The sequence below is a fragment of the Arvicola amphibius genome, chromosome 12 (genome assembly GCF_903992535.2).
Source record: "Arvicola amphibius chromosome 12, mArvAmp1.2, whole genome shotgun sequence".
Lineage (NCBI taxonomy): Eukaryota > Metazoa > Chordata > Mammalia > Rodentia > Cricetidae > Arvicola > Arvicola amphibius.
This window is the reverse complement of record NC_052058.2, coordinates 132,966,415-132,988,949: the sequence shown is the minus strand read 5'-3', so window position 1 is coordinate 132,988,949 and position 22,535 is coordinate 132,966,415. Positions and strand designations below refer to the sequence as shown.

Sequence of the window (22,535 nt, the reverse complement as noted above, 5' to 3'; positions counted from 1 at the left end):
GACCTAGCCTCAGGGGTGGACATGTGACTTGGAGGAACCCCACCTGCTCTGGCACTTCAGAACCTCTTGACCTTGGGCAGCATCAGAAGGATTGTTACCCAAAGTGACTTACCCAGAGAGCCTCAGGCTTCCAGAATCATCTAAGAGGGATGATAAAGATGTTTGGGGTACAGATTCTGGGATAAGATTTGTGAACTTTCAATCCTTACTTGAAGCTTTAGATAGGTTATTTTCATAACTGTGCTTGGGTATGTCATCTGGGCCATGGAGCTGAGGTGAGGATATATGGGAAGGTCTCAGAGTCAAATTTTGATATACAAAAGATATAAGGTGATAGTAATTAATACATTCATCATCGTCCCACAAGGTGAAGAGTGATTCAGTCAGAGGTTATTTAAGGTTGTGGAAACAGCAGTACCCAAATTGGCTTTGCTTTGATCCAGCATTAAGGGTCTTTTGGAGAGAGGAGGGTCGTATGAAAAGGTCTTCTGTGTGCCATAAGTGTTCCTCTAAGAATTGTGGTCATGGGTCAGGCTGCTTAATGAATGCCCGTGAGCCTGACTGTTCATATCAGGAAAGAAATGGATGGAAATGCTGTTCGGGGCTGAGTGTGTGCTCCAGACCTTCCCTCCACCAGCCTCCACTAATGAAACGCCTGTGGGGTGAGCAAGGTGGACCAATGCTTCTATTGGAGCAGTATATCAGAAAGCTATGCTCTTCTTTCTCACTACTTCAGTCCGGTGAGGTCCCAAAGGTCCTGGAAGGTCCCAAGTGGGCAGTTCTGTGCAGTTCAGACCACAAGTGTGTACTGTCAGCTCCGAGCAGAAGCTGCTTCCTACTGTGGTGCAAGCTTCCTAAGCATCCCTTACCTGGCTTTGGGAACTTTTATCTCAGAGCATTAAAGTCTTCTGCCATGTACATCCCTGGAGGGCTGAGCGTTTCCTAGGTTACCCTCTGCCTAAGAGAGAAAAGCCATATAGCAGATGTTAAATAAGCAAGAGACTGCAAGGTAACTGTGGCGTGTTTTGAAAGTCACATACGCTGTCAGGTCCATGGAGGGTACAGAATATTTAATCATCCACCTTTGGATTGCAAATGAACATGTTTCTAGATACATTTCTGTTCCTGCATCTGGGGTGGAGGGGCAGGAAATGCCACTGTCAGGAATATTTGGAGCCACTGTGTGCTGCATGGTGATGCCTATTTCCCATTCAGATATATAGTATATGTAGTCATTCTAGTGGACATGGAGTGTGGGCCTATCCCCCATCAGACATACAGTATATGTAGTCATTCTAAAGGACATGGAGTATGGGCCTATCCCCCATCAGACATACAGTATATGTAGTCATTCTAAAGGACATGGAGTATGGGCCTATCCCCCATCAGACATACAGTATATGTAGTCATTCTAAAGGACATGGAGTATGGGCCTATCCCCCATCAGACATACAGTATATGTAGTCATTCTAAAGGACATGGAGTGTGGGCCTATCCCCCATCAGACATTCAGTATATGTAGTCATTCTAAAGGACATGGAGTATGGTTCCATGGAAGACAGTAGGCTTAACATGCGTGAGGTCCTGGACTCAGTCCCCAGAACCAAAAGAATCAAATAAAAATAGAAATACTCTAGGATCAAAGGAAAAATGTTGTCATAATATAGGCCTGTGTCTCACTTTTCCTAGTGCCTAGTCTAGCTGGAAATTTCTGTGGTAATTCACAGCTTTGGTCCCCAAGGATCGGTGATAAAGTTTTAAGAATCCTTACAGTTCAGTTTTGCTTTGTTTCAACTTTTGCTTCCCCTCCCCCGCCCCATCTTGGGTTTTTTTTTGTGTGTATTTTTTTTTACTATAGTCTTTCTTTGAGAATTCTTACATGTATTTTTACTACATTAACTCCTTCCTCAAACCCATTCCAGATCCACTCCACTTCCCTAATCTCTCAGTTTTTGTGTGCCTTTTCCCTACCCCATTAAAAAAATTGACCCAGTATAATTTGTGCTACCCATATACTCATGGAGGTATGGCCACCGCTGGAAGCTGGTCAACTTAGCACGGGCCGCACCTTTCAAAAAGACTTTTCCTTGCCTCTCTGGAAAGATATCGGTTGCTAACAGCTTCTGACCTAGAAGTGGGACTTCATGCCCCTCCCTCCATGCTGGATTTGGTCTGCCTGGAGGTCAGACATAATTCAGCTTTCTGTTGTTTCAAAATTTGCTCTTAAAGTGTGGTTCCCTTGCTCTGCCGTTAGTCTTGGGAACCTTTAACAATATTCTGTGTATGGCTCCTTTCTCTTGTCTTAGTGATGATTGTTAAAACTTTTTAGTGATTTGGATCATGAATCAGTCTATTAATCTGCTAAGAAAGATTCTTTTGTGTTTAGACATGTGACTTGTATATAAACACACACACACACATATACACACACACATTCTTTGGGGTTTAGATATCTGACTTGTATATTTTTTATGGACACAAGTCCAAAGAATAGTCTCTTAAGTAGCCAAGACTGAATTTGTGATTCTCCTGGCTCGGTCTCCTGAATACTGGGATTATAGGTTTGATGCACCATGCTAGTCAAGTGGCTTTTTAATTGGGGTGTGGGTGGAGGAAATCGGCCCAATTTTTTGTCAGGTATCAGTGAGCCACTTGCTCCTCTGAGGCGCTTATGAAGAGTGCGGGGTACTGTGATTTTTCTCTTCTGACTTTGGACTCCTTCTCCCGCAGGTGAGAGTGAGGTCGGAGCTGAAGTCCCCAGTGAAGACGATTGAAGATTTCCTTCGGAGGTTCACACCCAGTCGCCTGGCTTCCGGTTGTAGCAGTATCGGGAACCTGACCACCAGTAAGTCCAGCCACAAATCTGGATCTGGTTTCCTTCCCAGCCTGTCCCAGGACAGCATGATCCTCAGGCTGGAGGAGAAGCGAGGGCAAGTGGCACCGGCCATTGCCAGCAATGGCTATAGCAGCCAGGCAGCTCAGGCAGAAGGCTGGACCCCAGACTGCAATTCAGAGAAGTTCCCTGGGGAGCAGACGAGTCAGCAGGAACAGGAGTTGCGCTATGAGGCTGAGAGCCCAGATGAGGCTGCTCTGGTGTATGCAGCCCGAGCCTACAGCTGCACGCTGGTGGACCGACGCCACGACCAGGTGTCCGTGGAGCTGCCCTACCTGGGCAGGCTCACCTTTGAGCTGCTGCACACGCTTGGCTTCGACTCCATCCGCAAGAGGATGTCAGTGGTGATCCGACACCCGCTGACTGACGAGATCATTGTCTACACCAAGGGGGCTGATTCGGTGATTATGGATCTTTTGCTGCCGTGCTCCTCAGGTAACCTGCCTCTTCCTCTCCCATGGCACCCCAGCGCCAGAGAGGGCATTTTGAGAAATCCCATCCAGTCGAGTAAAGGAATTTTCATGAATCGCTTCTGGAGATCCAGAGATCTGGAGATCCCAGGGCTCCAAGTGCCAGGGTTTTATACTGCTGTGAATTTCCGGGGCTTTTGCACCTTGACCCAGCCCTCTTTTGCCCTCTAGCATAGTAGGGTTGGAGATCACTTGGGAAGCATCACACTTTAAATATGAACAATGAAGCCTGAGACCTGTTAGATGAGAAGTTCTGGAAGTTTTCTTCCTGCTGTCGAACTGAGGCAGCTTTGAGGTCTACTCAGGGTCTTCAGCCAGTTTCCAAGGCTGTGTGAGAGAAGGCTGTGGTCACAAGAAGTGGACCTAACAGCCCTTTTCCTCTGCTCTCAATGGGTCAAGCAGCCTCTTGTCAATCTCTCTTCATTCCCTCTAAGTTAAAATGTGGTTTAAATACCACAGTGCAATTAACCATCAAAAGAGATTGTAACTCTATCCAGATAGAAATGCTCCCTACCTTCAGCAGGAAAGCAAAGGCCACGTTGTAAAGCAGACTGGGTTTTTCCTCTGTCAGCACTGCCAGGGAGAATTAAGGAATGAGATCACCTCTGAGTCAGGAAGGTGGAGGCTCATTGCCGCTTGGGGTCCAAGGGGTCCAGCCCAGGCTCAGCTGCTTTACCCATGGAGTCTTCCTGATTTTCACGTCCTGGAATCGGCTGGAGTGCCACCTGCTGTGAGACTCTGTTGACAGAGTTCAAGTGTTTACTTCTTTTGCTAATACTCTGCTAAGGGGAAGCCCTTGTAGAAATGTAGCAGTCTCTCCCGCTCTGGAAAAAAGTTGTTACTTTTTCTTCTCAGCCTTGCTCAATCCCCCTTAGGGAACAGCCCCGGAAGGTTCTTCTGTTCTCCTCAGTTCTACTCAGCGCCCCCAAAGAGAGCATCTCAGTAAGGTTTTACAGCTCAGTCCACTAAGGGACATCCCAGCCAGGTTCTTCTCTTCGGGGCTGGTGAATGAAGATCCTCACTCTCTTGAGAAAGGGGTTTATTTGGGAAGGAGGAGTCCAGGAGAGTGGCTGCCTCTGCCAGGGAGGGGTAAACAGCAGCCTCCAAGTGAACAGGCGGAGAGGTTTATATAGGACTTCTCAGGGGCAGAGTTTTCCCAGGGAGAAGAGTGACTGGTTAGTTTTCCTTTCTCAGGGTTGGTTAGTGTAGTTGATCAGGGGCACAGATGGCTCTGATTTCATGGCCAAACTGTGTTTCATTCACTGGTCCTTTTTAGCCTTTTGACTCTTATCTTAGGAGCAGGGCATACTTCTTTCACTGGCTCTGATTCTAGGGACAAAGTGTGTTTCTTGGGCACTGGTTTCAGAGTCAGGACATGTTTCTTTGGTCCTGGGTTCAGGGCTAAGGGTATGTCTTTCCCTGGCTCAGGTCTCAGATCCAGGGTGTGTGTCTTTCACTGGCTCTGGGTTCTCAGAGTCAGGGTGCTCAGTGATTGGTTGGTTTCCTGCTCCACTTGGCCTTTTTACCGTATATCATGTCAAAAGGAAAGGCACTGTACGGAGAAAGGCATATGGTGGGAGTGGGAGGGAGATTAGAGAGGCAAGGCACATTAATTGAGATACACTTTATAGGCATGAACTTATCAGAGAATAAACTAACTCACTGGCACGTGGGTAGGGCAAAGGTCAGCCAAAGCAGCCTGTTCTATCCTAGATGGAGGACAGTGAGCCCTGCCAAAGGAAATATATTTCATGGATGAGGCCACAGCCGTGCCACATGTATGCTCTCTGCCTGCATGTGCATATTTTAATATGTTTAAGAGCATCTCAACTGTATAGACAAACCATTAAAAAAACAGATCACTAATTCTTGCAACCACACACGTTAGCCAACTTTCCATGACTCCAACAAAACACTTGACAAGTCCATTCTGTAAAGAGAAGGGTTATTATTTCAGCTCAGACTTTAGAGGTTACAGTACAGTTGGTTGACCTTATCCCTCTTAGCATTGTGATGAGTGAAGGCGTAAGTCACAAACAATCCCACACCAGTTTGGAATTATGATTAATAGAATGGTTATTTATTTAAAGGGGAAAAAACTTACAGATCACCGTCCCAGCCAACAGCCCTCTGCACAATCAGGAAGGGAGCCTAGTCGCTGGAAGCAGAGCCAGAAGCCAGAGAGCGAGTGGAGGGAAGTGGCCGCCGCGTTTTTTTTTAAAAAAAAGAGAGACCACGCCCCAATGGGCTGGTATCTCAGCGGCTATTGGCTGAAGGAGCGGAAGGAGCTCCTGCAACAGATGAGGGTGTCATTGTAGGCTAACCTAGTGAAACAAACCTCTGCTCTCATGACTAGGAAGCAAATTGGAAGGGAGTACAGTCCAGGGCCGGCTGGTCTTTTTGATAGCATATTCCTGGTGATCTAATGACCTTCCGTCAAGGTTCAGTCTGCGGACAACATCTACCCTCTTCCAAAATAGTGAGACCAAGCCTTTAACTTAAGGCCCTTTGGAGCATTCAAGTTGCGTTACCATTGGTCCACTTCAAGAAGACATTTAATGCCCACCCATACTAAGGCTGTCTTAGAAATAGATGTCATTGAATAAACTGGACACTGTGGACTGCTTGCTGCTGTGTCCCTCTTTTTCTCCTAATATGCCACAAAAGAAGAAGCATTATGGGGAGGGGGGGTGCGGGCACTGTCAGGACATTCACTAGAGGGTAAAGAAGGAACAGGCAGAGGACCAGAGATGGTGGCTGCTTAGTGTGCTTGAGGATTTTCTTGTCTAGCATTTGCAAGGCAGGAGAGTATTTAGCCTTTACAAGACCTATTCAGAACCAACTTTAAGGTCAAGTTGGGGGACCTAACCTCTCCTTTGGGAAGACTTACAGCCCCTTCTGCTCAGTCATGCAGCTCTAACACAGGGCAGGGTGCACCCACATGCCTTGTTCCACTTTGCTACCTACCATGGGCCTCAGGAAGAAGCTGCCATCTCCAGTTAGCTGCAGATATTAAGAGCAGAGCTCAAACCGCTTACATCCTTGAAGGCCCAGGAAATGACAATTATATCTCAGATTCTCAAGCGCCGCATAGCTAGTAGGGCAAATAAAAATAATTTGCTTGTGTGCATTTCCACTTTCCTCTGGGAAACATTGTAGTTGGTTTGTGTAGGAAGGGTGTGTAAGTGTAGTGGGTAGTTACGACTGAGGCACTGAGGGCACCGGGAATAGCAGCCCTAGCATAGCGCTGGGGTCTCTGTGAACTCACCCATCTGGATATGTGCCAGGAACATGCATTTATTGTCCAGCTTTTAGTTTGAAAAAGTGAGGCAGGTGTGGAGAGGAGCAGACGTGTGACAGATGGCTAGCTTTCATCAGAAAGCAACACTCAGTGGCCAGGCCATTCTGTCTGTGCACGGATGGTGATATCAGGAAGGTGCACAGGACTCTGAGCTGGATGTAACCCACCCACCTTCCTCAAAGAGCTTCCCATACTTCACCGAAAGCGTCATGAACTAGCTGAATGGTAGTGACTATGACAGGGTAGGAGGAGCCATGTGCCAGTGTCAGCACACTGTTGCAAGGAACCCTTGTTTGTCCCGGCTACCCAGAACCGAAATAATCACACAGAAACTCTATTGATTAAATCACTGCTTGGCCCATGAGATCTAGCTTCTCATTGGAAAACTTTTACATCTTAATTTAACCCATTTTTATTACTCCATATATCACAACAAGGTCATGGCCTACAAGCAAAGTTTCAGCACATCTATCTCCGGCATCTACCTCCAGAGGCAGATCCATGGCATCCCCTGACTCCACCCTTCTTTCTCCCAGCATTCAGTCCAGTCTTCCTCACCTACCTAAGTTCTGCCCTATCAACAGGCCAAGGCAGTTTCTTTATTCATTAATGGTAATCACAGCACACAGAGGGGACTTCCACATCACCTCCCCTTTTTTGTTTAAATAAAAAGAAAGGCTTTAACTTTAACATAGTAAAATTGCATATAACAAAACAGGTATCAAGCAAGAATTACAGTTACAATATTATATCTACTTTATCTTTTATTATAACTAAGAAAAACTATAATAATAACTATAAATTCTTCAACTCCATCAAAGACTCCAGAAGGATATAATACTACCTAATTAAATAGAAAGTACACTGTAAGTAACTTCCAAAACTCTAGAATTGACGAGACATCTCACTGCCTGGACAGTCACCCAAAGTTGTTCTTCTGTAGCCATCTTCAGCCTACAGGCCCATAGTGTCCAGCAGATTTTTCCATGAAGCAGGAAATTTCAAAGACAGTTCTGTCTATATTAGTACTTTCTCAGTCACTTTCTTCTGTGTCCTGCAGAATATCTGGCAGACTTTTTCATGAAGCAGGAACCCTGAAGGATGGTCTCACCTGTAGGCAAGTTCAGCAGTCATTTCTCTGTAGGTCCTGCATGTCCAGTTAAGCAGTCCAGGCAAGAGCAGTTTCTTGTCCAAATGGCTTTCAAAATCCATAAAGAACCTCTTCAATGCCCATCTTCTTCTTGAAGTAGCTTTGTCCTGCCAGTAGCAGATGTGTCTTATTGTCATAAAATGCCTTAAGTTTTTAAACATTTTAAATGCCATATTCTGAAGGTCTCTGAAAGATTTGAAGAAATTCTATCTAACTGAAATATATCTCTGTACAGCTAGAAAATCTAACTAACATGACTATAAGCTTGACTATTATAGATGACTATTAACTTATATTTCTTAATTATACATTGCATTTTTAAATGAGCTACACAATCACAATACCTTAATCAAGAGCAAAAATATATATACATATAACAAAATTGATCTTAAACTTGTATCAATAAAGCAAGATCCATACCAATGCAAAGTGTTCATCTCTATAGCATATCCCCCTTTAAATGTAAAAAAATATTTATAAACAATATTTGGGAATATGGGCATAGTTATTTGTCTCCAAACTGCTTCCTGCTGTTTATTGGGTAAAGTAATTTTTTGAGGGGTGTTCAAGGCAACCTTTCAGGAGGTCTTGTTCCATGAAACCACACCAGTCTGGAAGCAATCCACAGGTTCTCATCTTCTGTGAAAAACAAAAGAACCTCTTTTCCAAAGCAACATATTCTTAGACCCCAAAAAAACAAGTGGTTCCTTGCAACAGCACACTGCCAAGATTTTGTCTTGCCTGCCATGGTGGGCAGTTGTGTAGTGTTGGTACAGAGTACCCAGTCCTCGCAGACTTCTCTGTTCAAATGGGCTTCCTAGCCCTGTTACCCTGGATGAGTCATTCACTTTCGGTATGTCAATGCCTACCTCCCAGGAAACCGTGGACACACTGGCTAAATGCCTCGTATGACCTGGACTGGAAACATAAGCAGGACCCCTCACCCATTCCTCTGTCTGCGCTCTTCAAAATTCCTTTTTCTGTGGTTTGGTGGAGTCGTAGCTTTGTGTGGTTTAAGTTGTAACCTTCAGTCTGCTCTGCTCTTGCCCTGAGATCAAGGATAGGGTCCAGAAGCAGGGACTCACATACTGCTACCCCATACATGAGTAAATGTTTTCCTGGTTCCCCTTTCCCCATCAGTGAGTAGAGAATCACCTTTCCCATTCCCTGTCTTAATAAAATCAAAGTCCTTATTAGGAAATTGTAATTTCCAAAGTATCAAAGAAATAATGCTCAGAGCTTTGAGAAAACACACACTGAGATCAAGAAGAGAATCTGCACGCCCCTTGGGAGCCTCTTAAGTGTTGTGAGCCTCAGCAGCATTTCCTAGTGTCTGGCCGGTTGCAGCTCTCTCAGTCCTGCTGTCTGGAAGTTGGTGAACATGTGCACCATCTTTGCAGACTGTGGCAGGAGCTGTCATTCTGGCACTCTGCCTCTCCAGGGCCCTGGTGCAGTCTCCGCATCCTTCTGAGTGGAGCTCTTCTCAGCAAATGACAGCTTTGCTTCCGTGACCGAGGGCACAAGTTTTCCATTATCTAGGGAGCTGAACACCAGACACAGAAGTCCTCCCGTTAGGAGGCAGGTAGCAAAGGACAGGGATTGCTGTAGAGTGTCAATAAGAAGAGGCTTTTGCATGACCTCACATGCACTGAGAACGTACTTTAGCCTGAGTCATTGCCCTCCTGGCCCTGGTCCCAGATATGGCCAGAATAATGGGTGATGCACACTCATTTCACAGTGCGGTCTCCTTAGACTCCCCAGACCCTTGGTGATGGGCATTGTGGAGCTTGAATTTTCCCAGCATCTTATATCTTCACCAGACCACCGACCAATCAATCCCAGCATTCCTAGAAACAGGTCCTCTGAGCCCCCGCACTATGTCTCTTCTCTCTCTGCTCTGCCATGATGCTCTGTAGGTATCTCTCACAGGAAGCTGCTGGGCAGTGTAGAAAAGGTTTCTCCAAAGTGGCACAGTCTTGTGTACACGTGTCTGAGGTGGGGGCAGTCCAGTGAGCAGTTTTTGCTTGATAGGGTAGGTGCTCTTCTCTACCAGGTCCTGTGCAGATAGTCCTTCTACACCTCAGTGTCCCCCCAGAAGTGGATGCCTATGGCCAGCCCTATCTCCATCTATTCCAAATCTTGAATGACCTAGCCTACTGAAGTTCAAGGAGTCAGTTTGTGGAGCAGTGTGTGTTTGTTTTTCAACAACTGTCGTGGATCAGAGTCACTGAACCACTTGCCCCTCCTGCTGATCCAGCCACACCCTCCTCTGCAGAGACAATGAAAGAGCCTGGTGCTTTGTATTTTAACTTCAAAGCTAAAACAGTGACCAGAGGCCCAGGAAGCTTTCAAGAGTGATGACATACCAGTATAAGGCAGTCAAAGTTAAGATGTCTTTGAACTTGTCTTTTGATGAATTTAAGCGCTAAAATAATCCAGGACAACTCTTTGTGTTCATTACTGACTGCAAGAAGCCCCTCTAAGTAACTGGCCTGCGAGACATTTCAGAGCCTTAAGGGTACTGTTTGACTATTTATGTTCTGCTTCATACCTGAGAATGAGATTTTTTACCTCAATGTCAGCCTCCTGCATGCTTTGTCAACCTCATGAATTGCTGGCCAGGTCCAGCTTGTCGTGAATAGGACACAAGCCTCCCCGAGTCCCAATGTCTCATGACTCAGGATTGCCAGAGTTAGAAAATAGAACAGAATGTTCAGTTACACATAAATTTCTAATATAGGGAGTGTGTGTGTGTGTGTGTGTATGTATGTATGTGTGTACATAAAATATGTGTGTGTGTGCTTAGTAAAAGTATGACTTATATACCATTTGGAATTCTTTCATCAATAGTGGGGGATGTTGTGAGAAGAGAAATGAGTTAGAGTCAATGAATCTTTCGTCTATAAGTTAGCATACACATCTATTAAGCAGATTGAACTAAAACATGCCAAGTCACTTTTGATGAAGTTTTCTTCTCCTGTGCTTCTGAAACAAGGGATTTTAGAAACAACCCCAAACTTGTGTTTTGATGAGCTACTTTATTAAAGTAACAGCTGGCTGACTTTGAGTTCCAGGACATCTACACACCACTTACAATCAATATGACAATTAGACCCTCCTTGGGGAACTCAGCCAGGCCACTCTTACTGGTTCTTGTACTTGTACTCTGACCTAGATGACGCCAGAGGAAGGCACCAGAAAAAGATCCGGAGTAAAACACAGAATTACCTCAACCTCTACGCCGTGGAAGGCCTGCGCACGTTGTGCATTGCCAAGAGGGTGAGTGGGGGGGAGGGGCTTCAGGAGGGCACACACGGCAACGGTCCTTCCCGTGCACAGCACCCAGTACAGCACTCAACAGTGTGTCTCCACAGGTTTTGAGCAAAGAAGAGTATGCTTGCTGGTTGCAGAGCCACATAGAAGCAGAAGCGTCTGTGGAAGGCCGTGAGGAGCTCCTCTTCCAGTCTGCGGTTCGCCTGGAGACAAACTTGTGCCTGCTGGGTAATTAGCTCCTGCTTCCTATGGTATGGAGCAGTGCTGTGTGTGGCAGTCCTGGACTCAGTAGTGACACAGCTGCTTCTCTTGCTCTGGACTGTGCTGAACTTGTCTGTGGAGCCACCTGGCTTGCAGCTAGCTTGTCCCCAGGTTGGAAGGAACACTTTCTGCAGGCTCTTTCCATGGGGCTCATATGTGCCAGGCACTCAAGGTTCACTGTGTTCTTGCTGCCTGTAAACCTCCCTTTCCAGCAGTGATAGCTACCAGGATCAAGCCTTTTGACAATAGGCAGCTAGAAAGATTTCACCCCCCTGGCAATCTGCATGAGCATTCATGGAAATGCTGAGTTTTGCATCTTATAAATATTTCCAATTCATTTGGGATGAAATGAAAATTTCTTGTCTTTCCTTCTTTGTCCCTATTTGCATCTAGTAAAATCTAATTAATTACTGGGAAGACATTAAGGTACTTATTACTTTGGTACCTATTTTAATATTTAATTTTTCAATATTTAAGCATTTCTTATTAACATGGTGAATGCATTCAGCTGAGTGTCCCATGTCTGTGTCTGTGGTGTGTGCTCACCGAGGAGCTAGCAGTGTAATGTCCACCTCATTTTGTGAAATGTTAGTCAGATTCCACTGGACTTGCATAAGGCTCTGGAATTTATCTTTTCTTATTTAAGAAAGGATGTATTCCCTTGTTCTTTTATTCTGGGCAGAGGAATCAGGAAATCTATACTTCTGTATATACGTATCTCTTATAATAGTTGCTGTTAATATTTAATAGCATGATGTGCTCTAGACAGAATACGACCACATACTTTGTCCATAGTATCTGATTGACCTGTCGTACACAGAACGCCACGGGACTTAGAACCCAGAGACTTTGTGAATGCTATCTCTAGATGATTAAACAAAGCCCCCCCAAACTGTTTCTGCCTATTTTAAGCCATTAATTTGATTACTGAATTGGAACCGCTATCATTACAAGACCCCTGACTTCAGAAAGGAAACAGCAGCCAGACAAGATGGTGCATGCCTGTAATTCCAGGATGCGGGAGGGACAGGCTATAGGATATGAGTTTGAGATCAGTCAGGTCTACACGGGGCGGCGAGGGAGAGGGGGTGAGGCAGTGTCAAAAAATAAAAAAACCCAATAAGCTTAAAACCCCAGAAAGGCTTCTCTGGAATGTTCTGTATTGATGGCTAGAAAGATAGGAGGGAGGTGCTGAGCTGACTCTTCTGGACCAACATGTTTGATCCCAGGCGCTCTTCCCCCATGGCTGAGATAGTGAGTGCTGAAGTGGGATTTCTCCTGGACAGTGCTAACTTCCCAGATGGAGTGGTTTGCTTCCTAGAACACTCTCATGGTTGGTGTCAGGCCCACCCTAAAGCACAGCAGATGGTATCTCCTCCCTTCCCAAGTCACGAAAGCACAGCTGTGAGTTGCTCCACTGTCCCTTCCCTGCTGTCTCTCTCAGTCCTGGCTTGGTTCTCAAGTCCAGGTTCTGCCACTTGCTCACCGTGGAAGCTTGGAAAAGTCACTTAATCTTTGCATCCTTGTTTTCTTATCTGCTGGCGGGGGGAGGCAGCTGCATGAGTGGAAGGAAAAGATGGCATGAAGCACTAACTGTGGCTTCGCATGGGCTCTTGTACTCACCCACACAAGCAGACGAATCTGATGGGATAGAGTTCACACCTGAGATGGCCTGACTCGTCCTTTTTCTACAAATTGCCTCTAGAAGAGGGCCATCTGCCACTTCCCAGTCTTGGTGCCATGTCTCTGCTGACCTACCCTATGTTAGAGCAGCCCTTGTTGACCTTAGTCTCACCCTGAAGGTGAGATCAACTCACCTTTTGATCTTTTGCATGAATTTATGGCAACAGGTCAAATCCAGCAGTCATTAACCACTTTCCACCTCCCAGCACCCAGAAAGTTTTTGTTTTAAGTGATGGAGCCTCAGCTTGAAAAAGAGTCACCCGGAATAACTTCACCAAAGGGCAAGGAGTCGAGGAAGGTTCGCGACTCCTCACTGAGCAAGCAGCTTATATCCTTAACGTTCTAAGCCGAGTTCCTTTCTAAACCTTTTTATTTATGTGATTATGTTATACATAAGGGAACCGCAAATAACATTTTAGCAGTAAGAGCTAACTTCATACTGAGCTCTTAAACTGCTTTTTCTGGCCAGAAACAAAATTCAGCTGTAGCATCCTGCTCCCTTTCCCCAGAATTCTTGCTGGTTCCGCTAAATGTCATCTGCAACCATTCATTCTCTTCCCCTTCCATCAAAAGCCACCTGACATCTAGGTATTGTAATGTGGGTATGTGGTAGAGTTCAGAACTGAACCTGTGTTTCCATGCATCGTGGTACTCAGGACCCGCCCTTCATGGCTTCATTTATACATAATCACCTCTTTAAGGCCTCACCTCCTAACACTGCCCCATTGAAAGTCAGGGTTTCCATCTGTTCATCCAAAAGCATTGTTGGCGGCGGTTGCAGCACAGACATGCAGCCCACTAGCTGTGGCCCAGCACAGGGAACTCCAAGTAGGGATGGCAAGAAGCCTCTGCCAGGGCTGGAGCCCAGCAAGTCACAGGATACAGCTCATTCCTCAAGATAGGAAGGCAGAAACCGTCTTATCAGAGTATACTCAGATGAGAAAGGAAGGCAGACATGGGCACATTTCAGCACAGAATACAGGTTGATTATCCTTCACCCCAAATTCCTAGGGTAGTAAGTGTTTTCATTTTGAGTGTTTGCTTTCTTGTGCATGCACAGTGACAAATCTAGGGGCCATGACCTTGCATTTTTAGACCTTACACCTTATGCATAGCCTGGAGGCATTTTCGGACCCTTGAGACCCTTGTGTTTGACAGTGATCCATCACAAGAGAGCATGGTAGATATAAAAGTTTGGGATTCTGGAGCGTTTCGGATTTCACCTTTTTCTGGCCAGAGATGTTCAACCTGTCACTTTTTTAATAAAGTCAGTAAGAGGAACTTGCCTCTTCAGTTTTTATGTTGGTAGATAAGGCATTTGTGATGATGTTGCCTAAAAAAAATGAGACTTTCTCCACCATTCGTTTGGCTAACAAATGGTTGACATGGTTAAGCACAAATGTTGAATTTCATGGGTGAAAATTTTCTGGGGGATAGGTAACTGTCAGTAACTACTAAGACCTTTCTTTTCATCCCTTGGGCATATGGTAATTTCCTCCCTCCATAGTCTCTGTTTTCAGATTATATGAAAGTTAGCTGCTTGTTAGTCAGAAAGATCTTAAAGTACTGTATGCTTTCTGAGTGTACATAATAATGTTTGGTGACCTGCACTCACTCCTCCTACATAGATTCTTGACTGAGTCATGGCAGCAGCTGTGATAAGTGTCCTACACAGTCCTGAAATGATGACTCATTTTAATTTGCTTTCAGAGGAACTTTTTGCCATTTTGTGTCACCTGGTGAGTGAGCCCCAAAAAGTCTTAGGTATTTGGCATTGCCACATCTATCTTTGGTATGTTTGGTACACGGCATTTATAGCCCCAGGAACTGTGAAGAGGTCATACATTGTGAAATGTCATACATTTAACCAGGTGCCACTGGGATAGAAGACCGCCTGCAGGACGGCGTTCCTGAAACCATCGCTAAATTACGTCAGGCTGGCCTGCAGATATGGGTTCTCACGGGTGACAAACAAGAAACAGCCATTAACATTGCCTATGCCTGCAAGCTGCTGGACCATGATGAGGAAGTCATCACACTGAATGCTGATTCTCAGGTATGCAGCTTCCAGAGAGGCTGTGCCTTGTCCCAAGATGGCCGCATGTCCTCTAGGCTCCCAAGATAGAGCTCTGTAGGAAGGCCACGAGGCTTCCACCTCTAGTGGCCACAGTGAGGAGGATGCTTGCCCTGCATCCCTCTGAGCATATGTCCTATTTCGGAGACTTGGGATGTTCTTATCATTGTCTTGAGAGATGTGGACTTTTCTGGGATTTTTGAAAATATTGCATATTTTGAGATTATAATAGCATATCTTTTCTTTCTTCTTTTTCCTTCCTCCAACCCCTCTTGTTTGCCCCCTCCTTGCTGTCTTTCAAATTTATGGCCTCTTTTTTTCACATTTGTTGTTACATCCATGTTTCTCCCATTCTCACTCAGCATTACTCAGTTGTTAGTAGTCAACTTTTAGGATGAGGCCTTCTGGGCTTTCCCCCATCTGTGTTAACTTGCCTTTTGCCATCCTTTTGAGCTCATGTTTAGGCAGTCCTGTTGATAAAACTTTGTGATTCTGATACAAGCTTCTGCTATTTCTAGGAGAAACAATCTCACAGCAAGCTCCCTGTTCCTCTGGCTCTTATGATTGGTTTGCCCCCTTTTCCCTATGATCCCCAAGCCTTAGGTTCCAGAGTTGTATTTTAAAAAAAAATGTATCCGTCGAGACTGGGTTCACAGCTCTGCATTTTGATTAGCTGCGTTTATACCTAATGGTCTCTGGCTGTGGCGAAGAGAAGTTCCCCTGATGAAGGGTGAAGACTACACTTACCAGGCTAGACCCTGGAAAAGGATGTCTTCTGGGTGGAGAGACTGGGTCTGGGATTTCTTAATACCAAAGGAATGTACATCTGGGTTTTATTAGTGCTCGTCTTCCTTTTTCATATCACGGATTTTTATTTTCATGAGGTCTTACATGTCTAGGATGTGGAGCCAAGGCAGCGATCTCCTTAGCACGAACTCCTCTGGTTTCATCAGCTGCCTCTGGGTACTTCTTTTGTCTACTCATATTGATTTGGTTAAATCCTCAAGACTGCAAGGGGTGTCTACTCCTGGCACCTCCCCGATCTAGGATCTGGTTCCTCCCATGAGCTCCCCTTGAAATCTCTTCAAGTTATCCACAAGGTTTTGGGTGATGCCCAAGACTCCCTTTGTGTAGATCCCCTCCTCTGCCTTCCTTAGGAGCTCAAGGCCATGAAGGCCTCTTTGGGTAATCGTGATTCCTTCTACGTTCCACACCCAGGACATCGGCTACCCAGACCTTGGGACCCTGCCCCTGAGACCCAGGTCTTCTCCTTGCTGTCTTGATGTTGGTGGGACTTCAGTGACCCTCCCTCTCTTATTTATGACATTGGTGTTTTGTGTCTGTTCTTAGATTACTTTTGAGCCAGTCTATCAATTATACCGATTCTTCAAAACCAAGGTTTGGGCTGCCTTGATTCATTTTCTCTGTTGGGTTATTTTCACTTTTATTGATGATGGTCTGGGTTGTCGTCTTCTCCTCCCCCTCTTCCTTCTTCTCCTTCTTCTCTTCTTTCTTCTCCTCCTCCAACTTGCTTTTATTTCTATTCTCAAACATTTTTCGTTTCTAATATATGCAAAATATCTGCACCTCACAGTTTTGAAATTTTAGTTACATAGAGCTCAAGATATTTTTATAAGCATTTCCTATATTTGCTTTCAGGTCTGTGGATTATATCAAAATGCTTTGTTTTATTTCCAAATATTGGGAGGTTGTCTTTTGACTTGTTACTGATTCCTGGTTTGATTCCATTTTGATTAAATAATATTTTCTGGTTAAATAATATTTTAACTTATCCAACTTATTAGCTTTTCAATAACCAAAGGAATATTGATACCACAGTTGGATCAGCTGCTCTTTTATCCAAAGTATCTTTCAGTTGATAAACGGGATGGTTCAGATTTGTGTCTTCAGGGTCAGGAGACAGGACTTCCTCCTGAATTCCCTTGACTCATTACATCCCTTGTGTCAGAAGGGGTTGTGTTAGGGGTGGTCCACTGGCAACAAATCCTGTCTTTTTCCTCAGGAAACATCTTAACTATGGTTCGTCCTGGAACCATGTCTTCACTGAGGGTGGAAGACTGAGATGGCAAGTATTTTCTTTCAGCTCCCTAAGCATAGTCCACTTGCATCCAGACACGTGGTTTCTCAGTGCAGTCCCTGAGCCCCTGCTGACTAACAACCAATGATTGCTTCTGGGTGGGCTGCTGTTGGGATAGTTTTTTTTTTTTTGCCATTTGTCTTAAGTAGTTTGATCATGGTGTGTTTGTGTTTCAAGCTCACTGAATCACTGAATTTTTATCTGTTATTGTCTTTTTACTTTGAAATCTGAATAGTGCTGATTTTGGAAAAGAAACTCCATATATAGAATGGTTTCAATTTGCAGAAACATTTGGAAAAGTCTTTGGAGCACTCCCATATTATACCTAGTTCCTCTCAATTAGCATGTTAGGTGCGCATAGAGCATTTGTTATACCCACCAATATCAACACACGCTCTAACCGAAGCTCTTTCTGTATTAGATTGTCTTACCTGGCACTTGCCATCCCGTTCTAGGATTTCACATGGCATCTGTTGGTCAAAGCTCACTTGAGCATTCCTGGCTTTGAGAGTCTCCCAGACTATCTTTGTCCTTCACGTCCTTGGTTTTTTGAAGAAGGCTGATGAAATTTCTTCTAGACTGATGTGATCTTGAAATCCACCCAATGTTGCAATTAGAACTAGAATGAAGCCAGGAATTTTGTGTGGAGGGCATGAGGTATCATCACGTTGTGGCACTGTGGAGTCATGCCATCCTGTGGCTGAGGACCTGGTGTTTGCCACTTCTGTCCGTCTTGCAAGGAATACAGCCTTCCGTCCCAATCTTCTCTATACTGAACTCTTTGGAAATAAGTCCCACTTAAGGAGTGCGGTGCTACTGTCCACCTTCTGGAGGACGAAGATGCTACGTAAAGTATTTAGGGTTGCATTCACATCTCTCTGTACTCTTCCTGTGCACTGGTACAGTCTTTCTCTTAACTGTTTTGCTACTGATTTCCAGAATGCTAATGCTTGGCCGTAGCTTTCCTATGATGGCTGCTTTAATGTCCCTGTTAGATTATTCCGGTGTCAAATCAAAGTCACCTTCTGCTCATGTATGTTTCCCAGGAGCTGAGATTTCCTGGTTCCTCAGACTCTGTGAGTCTTTGTCATCTGCATTATGGTTAGTATGTCATGACTCTCTCGATTTTTTTTAATTCTTTGGAGTATGGAGTTCTGGAAGCAGGATATTTATCTACCACATTGGATTTGGAGTTGAGGCTCTGCTCAGCCTCTGAATGTGTGGTTTGCTCAGCCTTCATCTGCTTCCCTTGTTGGCTTTGAATGTATATATTGCTCTTTGGAGGTCAGTTTGGAGCAGGGGCGGTGGCTGAACCAGAGTGTCATTCTCAAGGGTTGCTGTGCCCTTGGGATTATGCCTGTGTGTGCACATCATATAGTGAACCCACAAATTTGTAAATACCATCCGAGAGCCAGCTAAAGTCTCTCTCTTTGACCATCTTTCTAGTACTTTCAGTTTCCCAAGAGTTCCCTTTTCTGTCCTTTGGTAAAAAGGCCAAAGTGTATGTTACTCCTGTCTACTTCCTGTTTTCCTCCAACTCCTTCTGCATGTGAGCCCAGGACTGGCAGGACAGAGAAGAAAGGCAGTCTTTACATTGCCCTCTTGACAGCACAGTGCCTGAGACAAGAGGCAGGTGCCACTTCCTCCGAATCTTTATCCCTAGATGGCCCTCTTTGCTGCCAGCATACAAACCCCTTGTGATGGGGGACTAGGAGAAACCAGGAAAACAAAACAAAACAAAAAAGCAGAGATTCCCTGAATCTTGTCTGAGCATTCAGCATGCCCTCCCTCCCTCCTACAGCCAGAGTCTGGGGTGTCATCCAGAGTTCCAGGTCTCTGGCATCCACTTTTAATTCTTTGAGACCTTGGGCCATGCCAGCGGCTTCCGGGGTAAAAATGGAATAACTGTCACCTGTCGGTGTCCTTATGATAATCTCCTTTCCCTATCCGAATGCTCCTGTTTTCCTTCCAGTTTCATGGTTAGCTGCTCTGTGCACCTGGCCAGATACAACATCTGCATTTGGGGAGAGGTTGGAGGAGGTAAGCCTGCTTCTTCTCACCAAGGACTAGCCACGTCAGTATTTTGTAATAGGATCAGGTACCCCCTGGGGTTTCTACACCCACTTCTTAAGTCTTCCCCAGCTACCAGCATGTCCTCCAGCAAAGGTGTCTATCCACAGTCACAATGCAATTCCCATCTGTGACTGGCAGTGCTCATGTCCAGGGGCTTGCCCATCCTTCCCCGGCTTCCTAGGGACACTGACCATCTCTTCTCAGATTCAGTAGTTTCCTGGATGTAACAGATTTGAGTGGCCACAGCTGAAGGTCTACAGGGTAGTGCAAGGAACTAGGCTCTAGGCCAGGGCGTGGTCTGTATCAAGAGGACGGGAGCCTTTTACACTTCTCCATCAGTCTTTGTTCTCACAAATGAGCTCCCTCTTTGGTCTCCAGCTCCTGCCTCAGAAGTCTGTTACTATCCAGGGTGGCCTTCTCTCCACTACTCACATCCAGTTTGGGACGGGCATGGATAATGAAGAGCCACAGTCAGTAACTGAATTTTTTTTCCCAAGTGGAAATGGAAAATTTAGAGAGAACACTAAAGATTATAGTTCTTTATGGGCTTATCCTGCAAAGGCTTTGAAAGAGATTTGTGTCCCAGCATTGATGGACCAGTAGGAGACAGCAAGGTTTAGGTAAAGGTCCCAGAGAATGGTGCAGACACACAGGTTGAGCCTTCAGCCTGACCGTCTGAGGTTGCGCAGTAATGCAGCCACACCTATGAGGGTGAGCATCCTCCGTTTCAACTTCAACACAGCTGCATGGGTGATAAAGTACAATCTAGTGGAAGCTAACTTCTTTCTCTCCTGTGGAGAAAGGCATCCCCTCTAGTTGAACTTCCTTTTCTGGAGGTCTAGAGAGCCATTCACGACAGCCAAGTGCCCTAGAAGGACATCAGCTTGGAGTGTTGAGGCAGATAACCAGGGTCGGTAACGTCACTGAAATACATTGCTTGTCAATTTCAGGAAGCCTGCGCAGCCCTTCTGGACCAATACCTCCAGTATGTGCAGTCCAGAATCTCCCAAAGCACCCCCGAGCATACCGAAATGAACGTGAGCGTGGGGTTCTCTTTCAACCCAGCCTGCACATCCGCCAGCTCCAGCCCCAGCCCAAGCCTTGTGATTGATGGCAGAAGTCTGGCCTACGCCCTTGAAAAAAGTCTAGAGGACAAATTTCTCTTCCTGGCCAAGCAGTGCCGCTCTGTCCTCTGCTGCCGGTCAACGCCTTTGCAGAAGAGCATGGTGATAAAGCTGGTGAGAAGCAAGCTCAAGGCCATGACCCTGGCCATAGGCAAGTATCGAGGCCTGTTCCTTCAGCTTTCTTCTTCAACTAAACCCTCTCCATGTGACCTGAATTTCTGATCCTCTGCCATCTAACACTGTGAAACAAGCGAAGCCTCAGTCACCTGTTTCCACTTACAATGATATACCCACTATGAGCAAGTAGAGAATTCCAGACATAAAGCATCTATCAATAAGCCACAAGATATGGCAGCAGATATAGGTACTATTATAAGATCAGTAACTGCTAATTTAAGAAGAAAGGCTGGAGGGTAGGCCAAGGCCTGGGAGACAAAACTTAGACACCCACCTGCCTCACACAGTCCAGCCACATTGATGGTCTTCTAGTAACACATGTTAACTTAGCAGAGGCTCTTTCCAAGGGCTTGAGGGCTTTGGGTTGTCACATGCCTCCTCGGTCCAAGGCTTTATGATGATCGGGGGACCCAGACTGAGTTTGACCCAATAAAAGAGAGTGAAATCACAGACCTGGGGCATCCAGTGAATGAGAAGGTTGAGACAAGAAGATTGCAAGTTTAAGGTCAGCCTTAGGGATACAGAGTAAGATTAAGGTCATCACAACAAACTCAGTGAGATTCTGCCCTGTCTCAAAATAAAAAGTAAAAACAGGGCTGGGGAGATGGGTCAGTGGCAGAATATTTGTGTAGCATTTATAAACCCTAGGTTTGATTTCCAGTACTGGGGCAAAGAAGAAATAAAAGGGACAACCTATAGCGACAATGTGAGACCTGGGTAGGATAGTCTGCACACCCTTAGACATATGGAGACCCATAGCATCCATGAGGGACAGTGCACGGTTGGGCGAGGACACAAGCCTAGGAGACATGAACAGAGTGTTCACCCTGATGCCCTTGGCCCACGCTGAGGGAAGACGGCATCTCCTCCAGGGAGGGAGACGCTAATCTGAGTTTTGTGTGTCTACATCTGTTATTTTTACAGTGTGGCATGTCTGCTATACCTTCGGCTGTTCTGAACCTAATTCCAAACAGGGCTACGATTGTCTCCAATTCTAATGGCTGTGTTTGTGTTTTGACAACCCAAAGATGTCAAGGTCTCTGGCTTTTTGTTTTCACATTAATCAGTCCACAGCCCGATGGTACAATAGACATTTTCTGTTTGTGCCTCAGAGACCCAAAAAATCACATATTGGTTTATTTACTGAGGTAATCAGTGTGCATAAATGCTGAACAGAAGAGAACATGTTTGATTCAGTAAGAAAATTGCTAAGGTGACTGTGAATTGGAGAGGTCCTGAGGCCCAGTTGGAGGAGCTGAGTCGCTACAATAGCAAAGAAAATGAATGTGCCATCACATTAAAGGCCTTTTCTATGCGAATCCTGATAGTATAGTCCCCACTGAATAAGACGGTGGCTCGGTGGCAGTTCATTTCTGGGACAGCCTGATATGGCCGGCAGTTCCACGTTGTACTGTGCCTGATTCCAATTGGTCACCTCAGTTCCCTCTACTGCCCTTTTTCTGATCTTTCTCACAGAACTCAGCCCAGCAGGGACCCAAGAGGCTCAATGTGTCCGTGTGAGTCTCTGCATCTTAAAAATCAATGATTCTTGCTGCCTGTGTTGTTTTTAGGTGATGGAGCAAACGATGTCAGCATGATCCAGGTGGCAGATGTAGGCGTGGGGATCTCAGGCCAGGAGGGCATGCAGGTAAAAGACCAGCTGGACTGTCACGTATTGGCTTCTTCTCCGGTCATAGCACACATTGTCCCAGCCTGTCTCTGGGCTCTAACGAAGCTGAAGCGTTTGCCTCCAGTATGGGCCAGTGCTCACCTTCTGCTAAGCAAGTAGTAGTAAAAGCTGAGGCAGAATGTCATTCTGTTAACAAAGCCACGTGCCACAAACGCCTCAGCCTGTGTCAACAGAAGTATATTTGGGGACACTCTGACTTCAAGAGGCAAGGTGAGCTATTGCCTCCCCTTTCTCATGCCAGGAGGTCTTTCTGTTTGCTGTTGCTCAA

The 22,535-nt window shown here is 45.5% G+C and overlaps 1 protein-coding gene across 1 annotated transcript in view; it reads left to right on the top strand.

Annotated features, from left to right (window-relative positions):
• Window positions 1–22,535, top strand: part of Atp10a (ATPase phospholipid transporting 10A (putative)) — a 162,891-nt gene that overhangs the window by 127,904 nt on the left and 12,452 nt on the right. Inside the window, exons 10-15 of the mRNA XM_038313958.1 lie at window positions 2,731–3,328; window positions 10,990–11,093; window positions 11,189–11,315; window positions 14,903–15,087; window positions 20,227–20,551; window positions 22,149–22,225. Of these exons, the coding sequence (XP_038169886.1) occupies window positions 2,731–3,328; window positions 10,990–11,093; window positions 11,189–11,315; window positions 14,903–15,087; window positions 20,227–20,551; window positions 22,149–22,225 (1,416 nt within the window). The remainder of the gene's footprint in view (window positions 1–2,730; window positions 3,329–10,989; window positions 11,094–11,188; window positions 11,316–14,902; window positions 15,088–20,226; window positions 20,552–22,148; window positions 22,226–22,535) is intronic.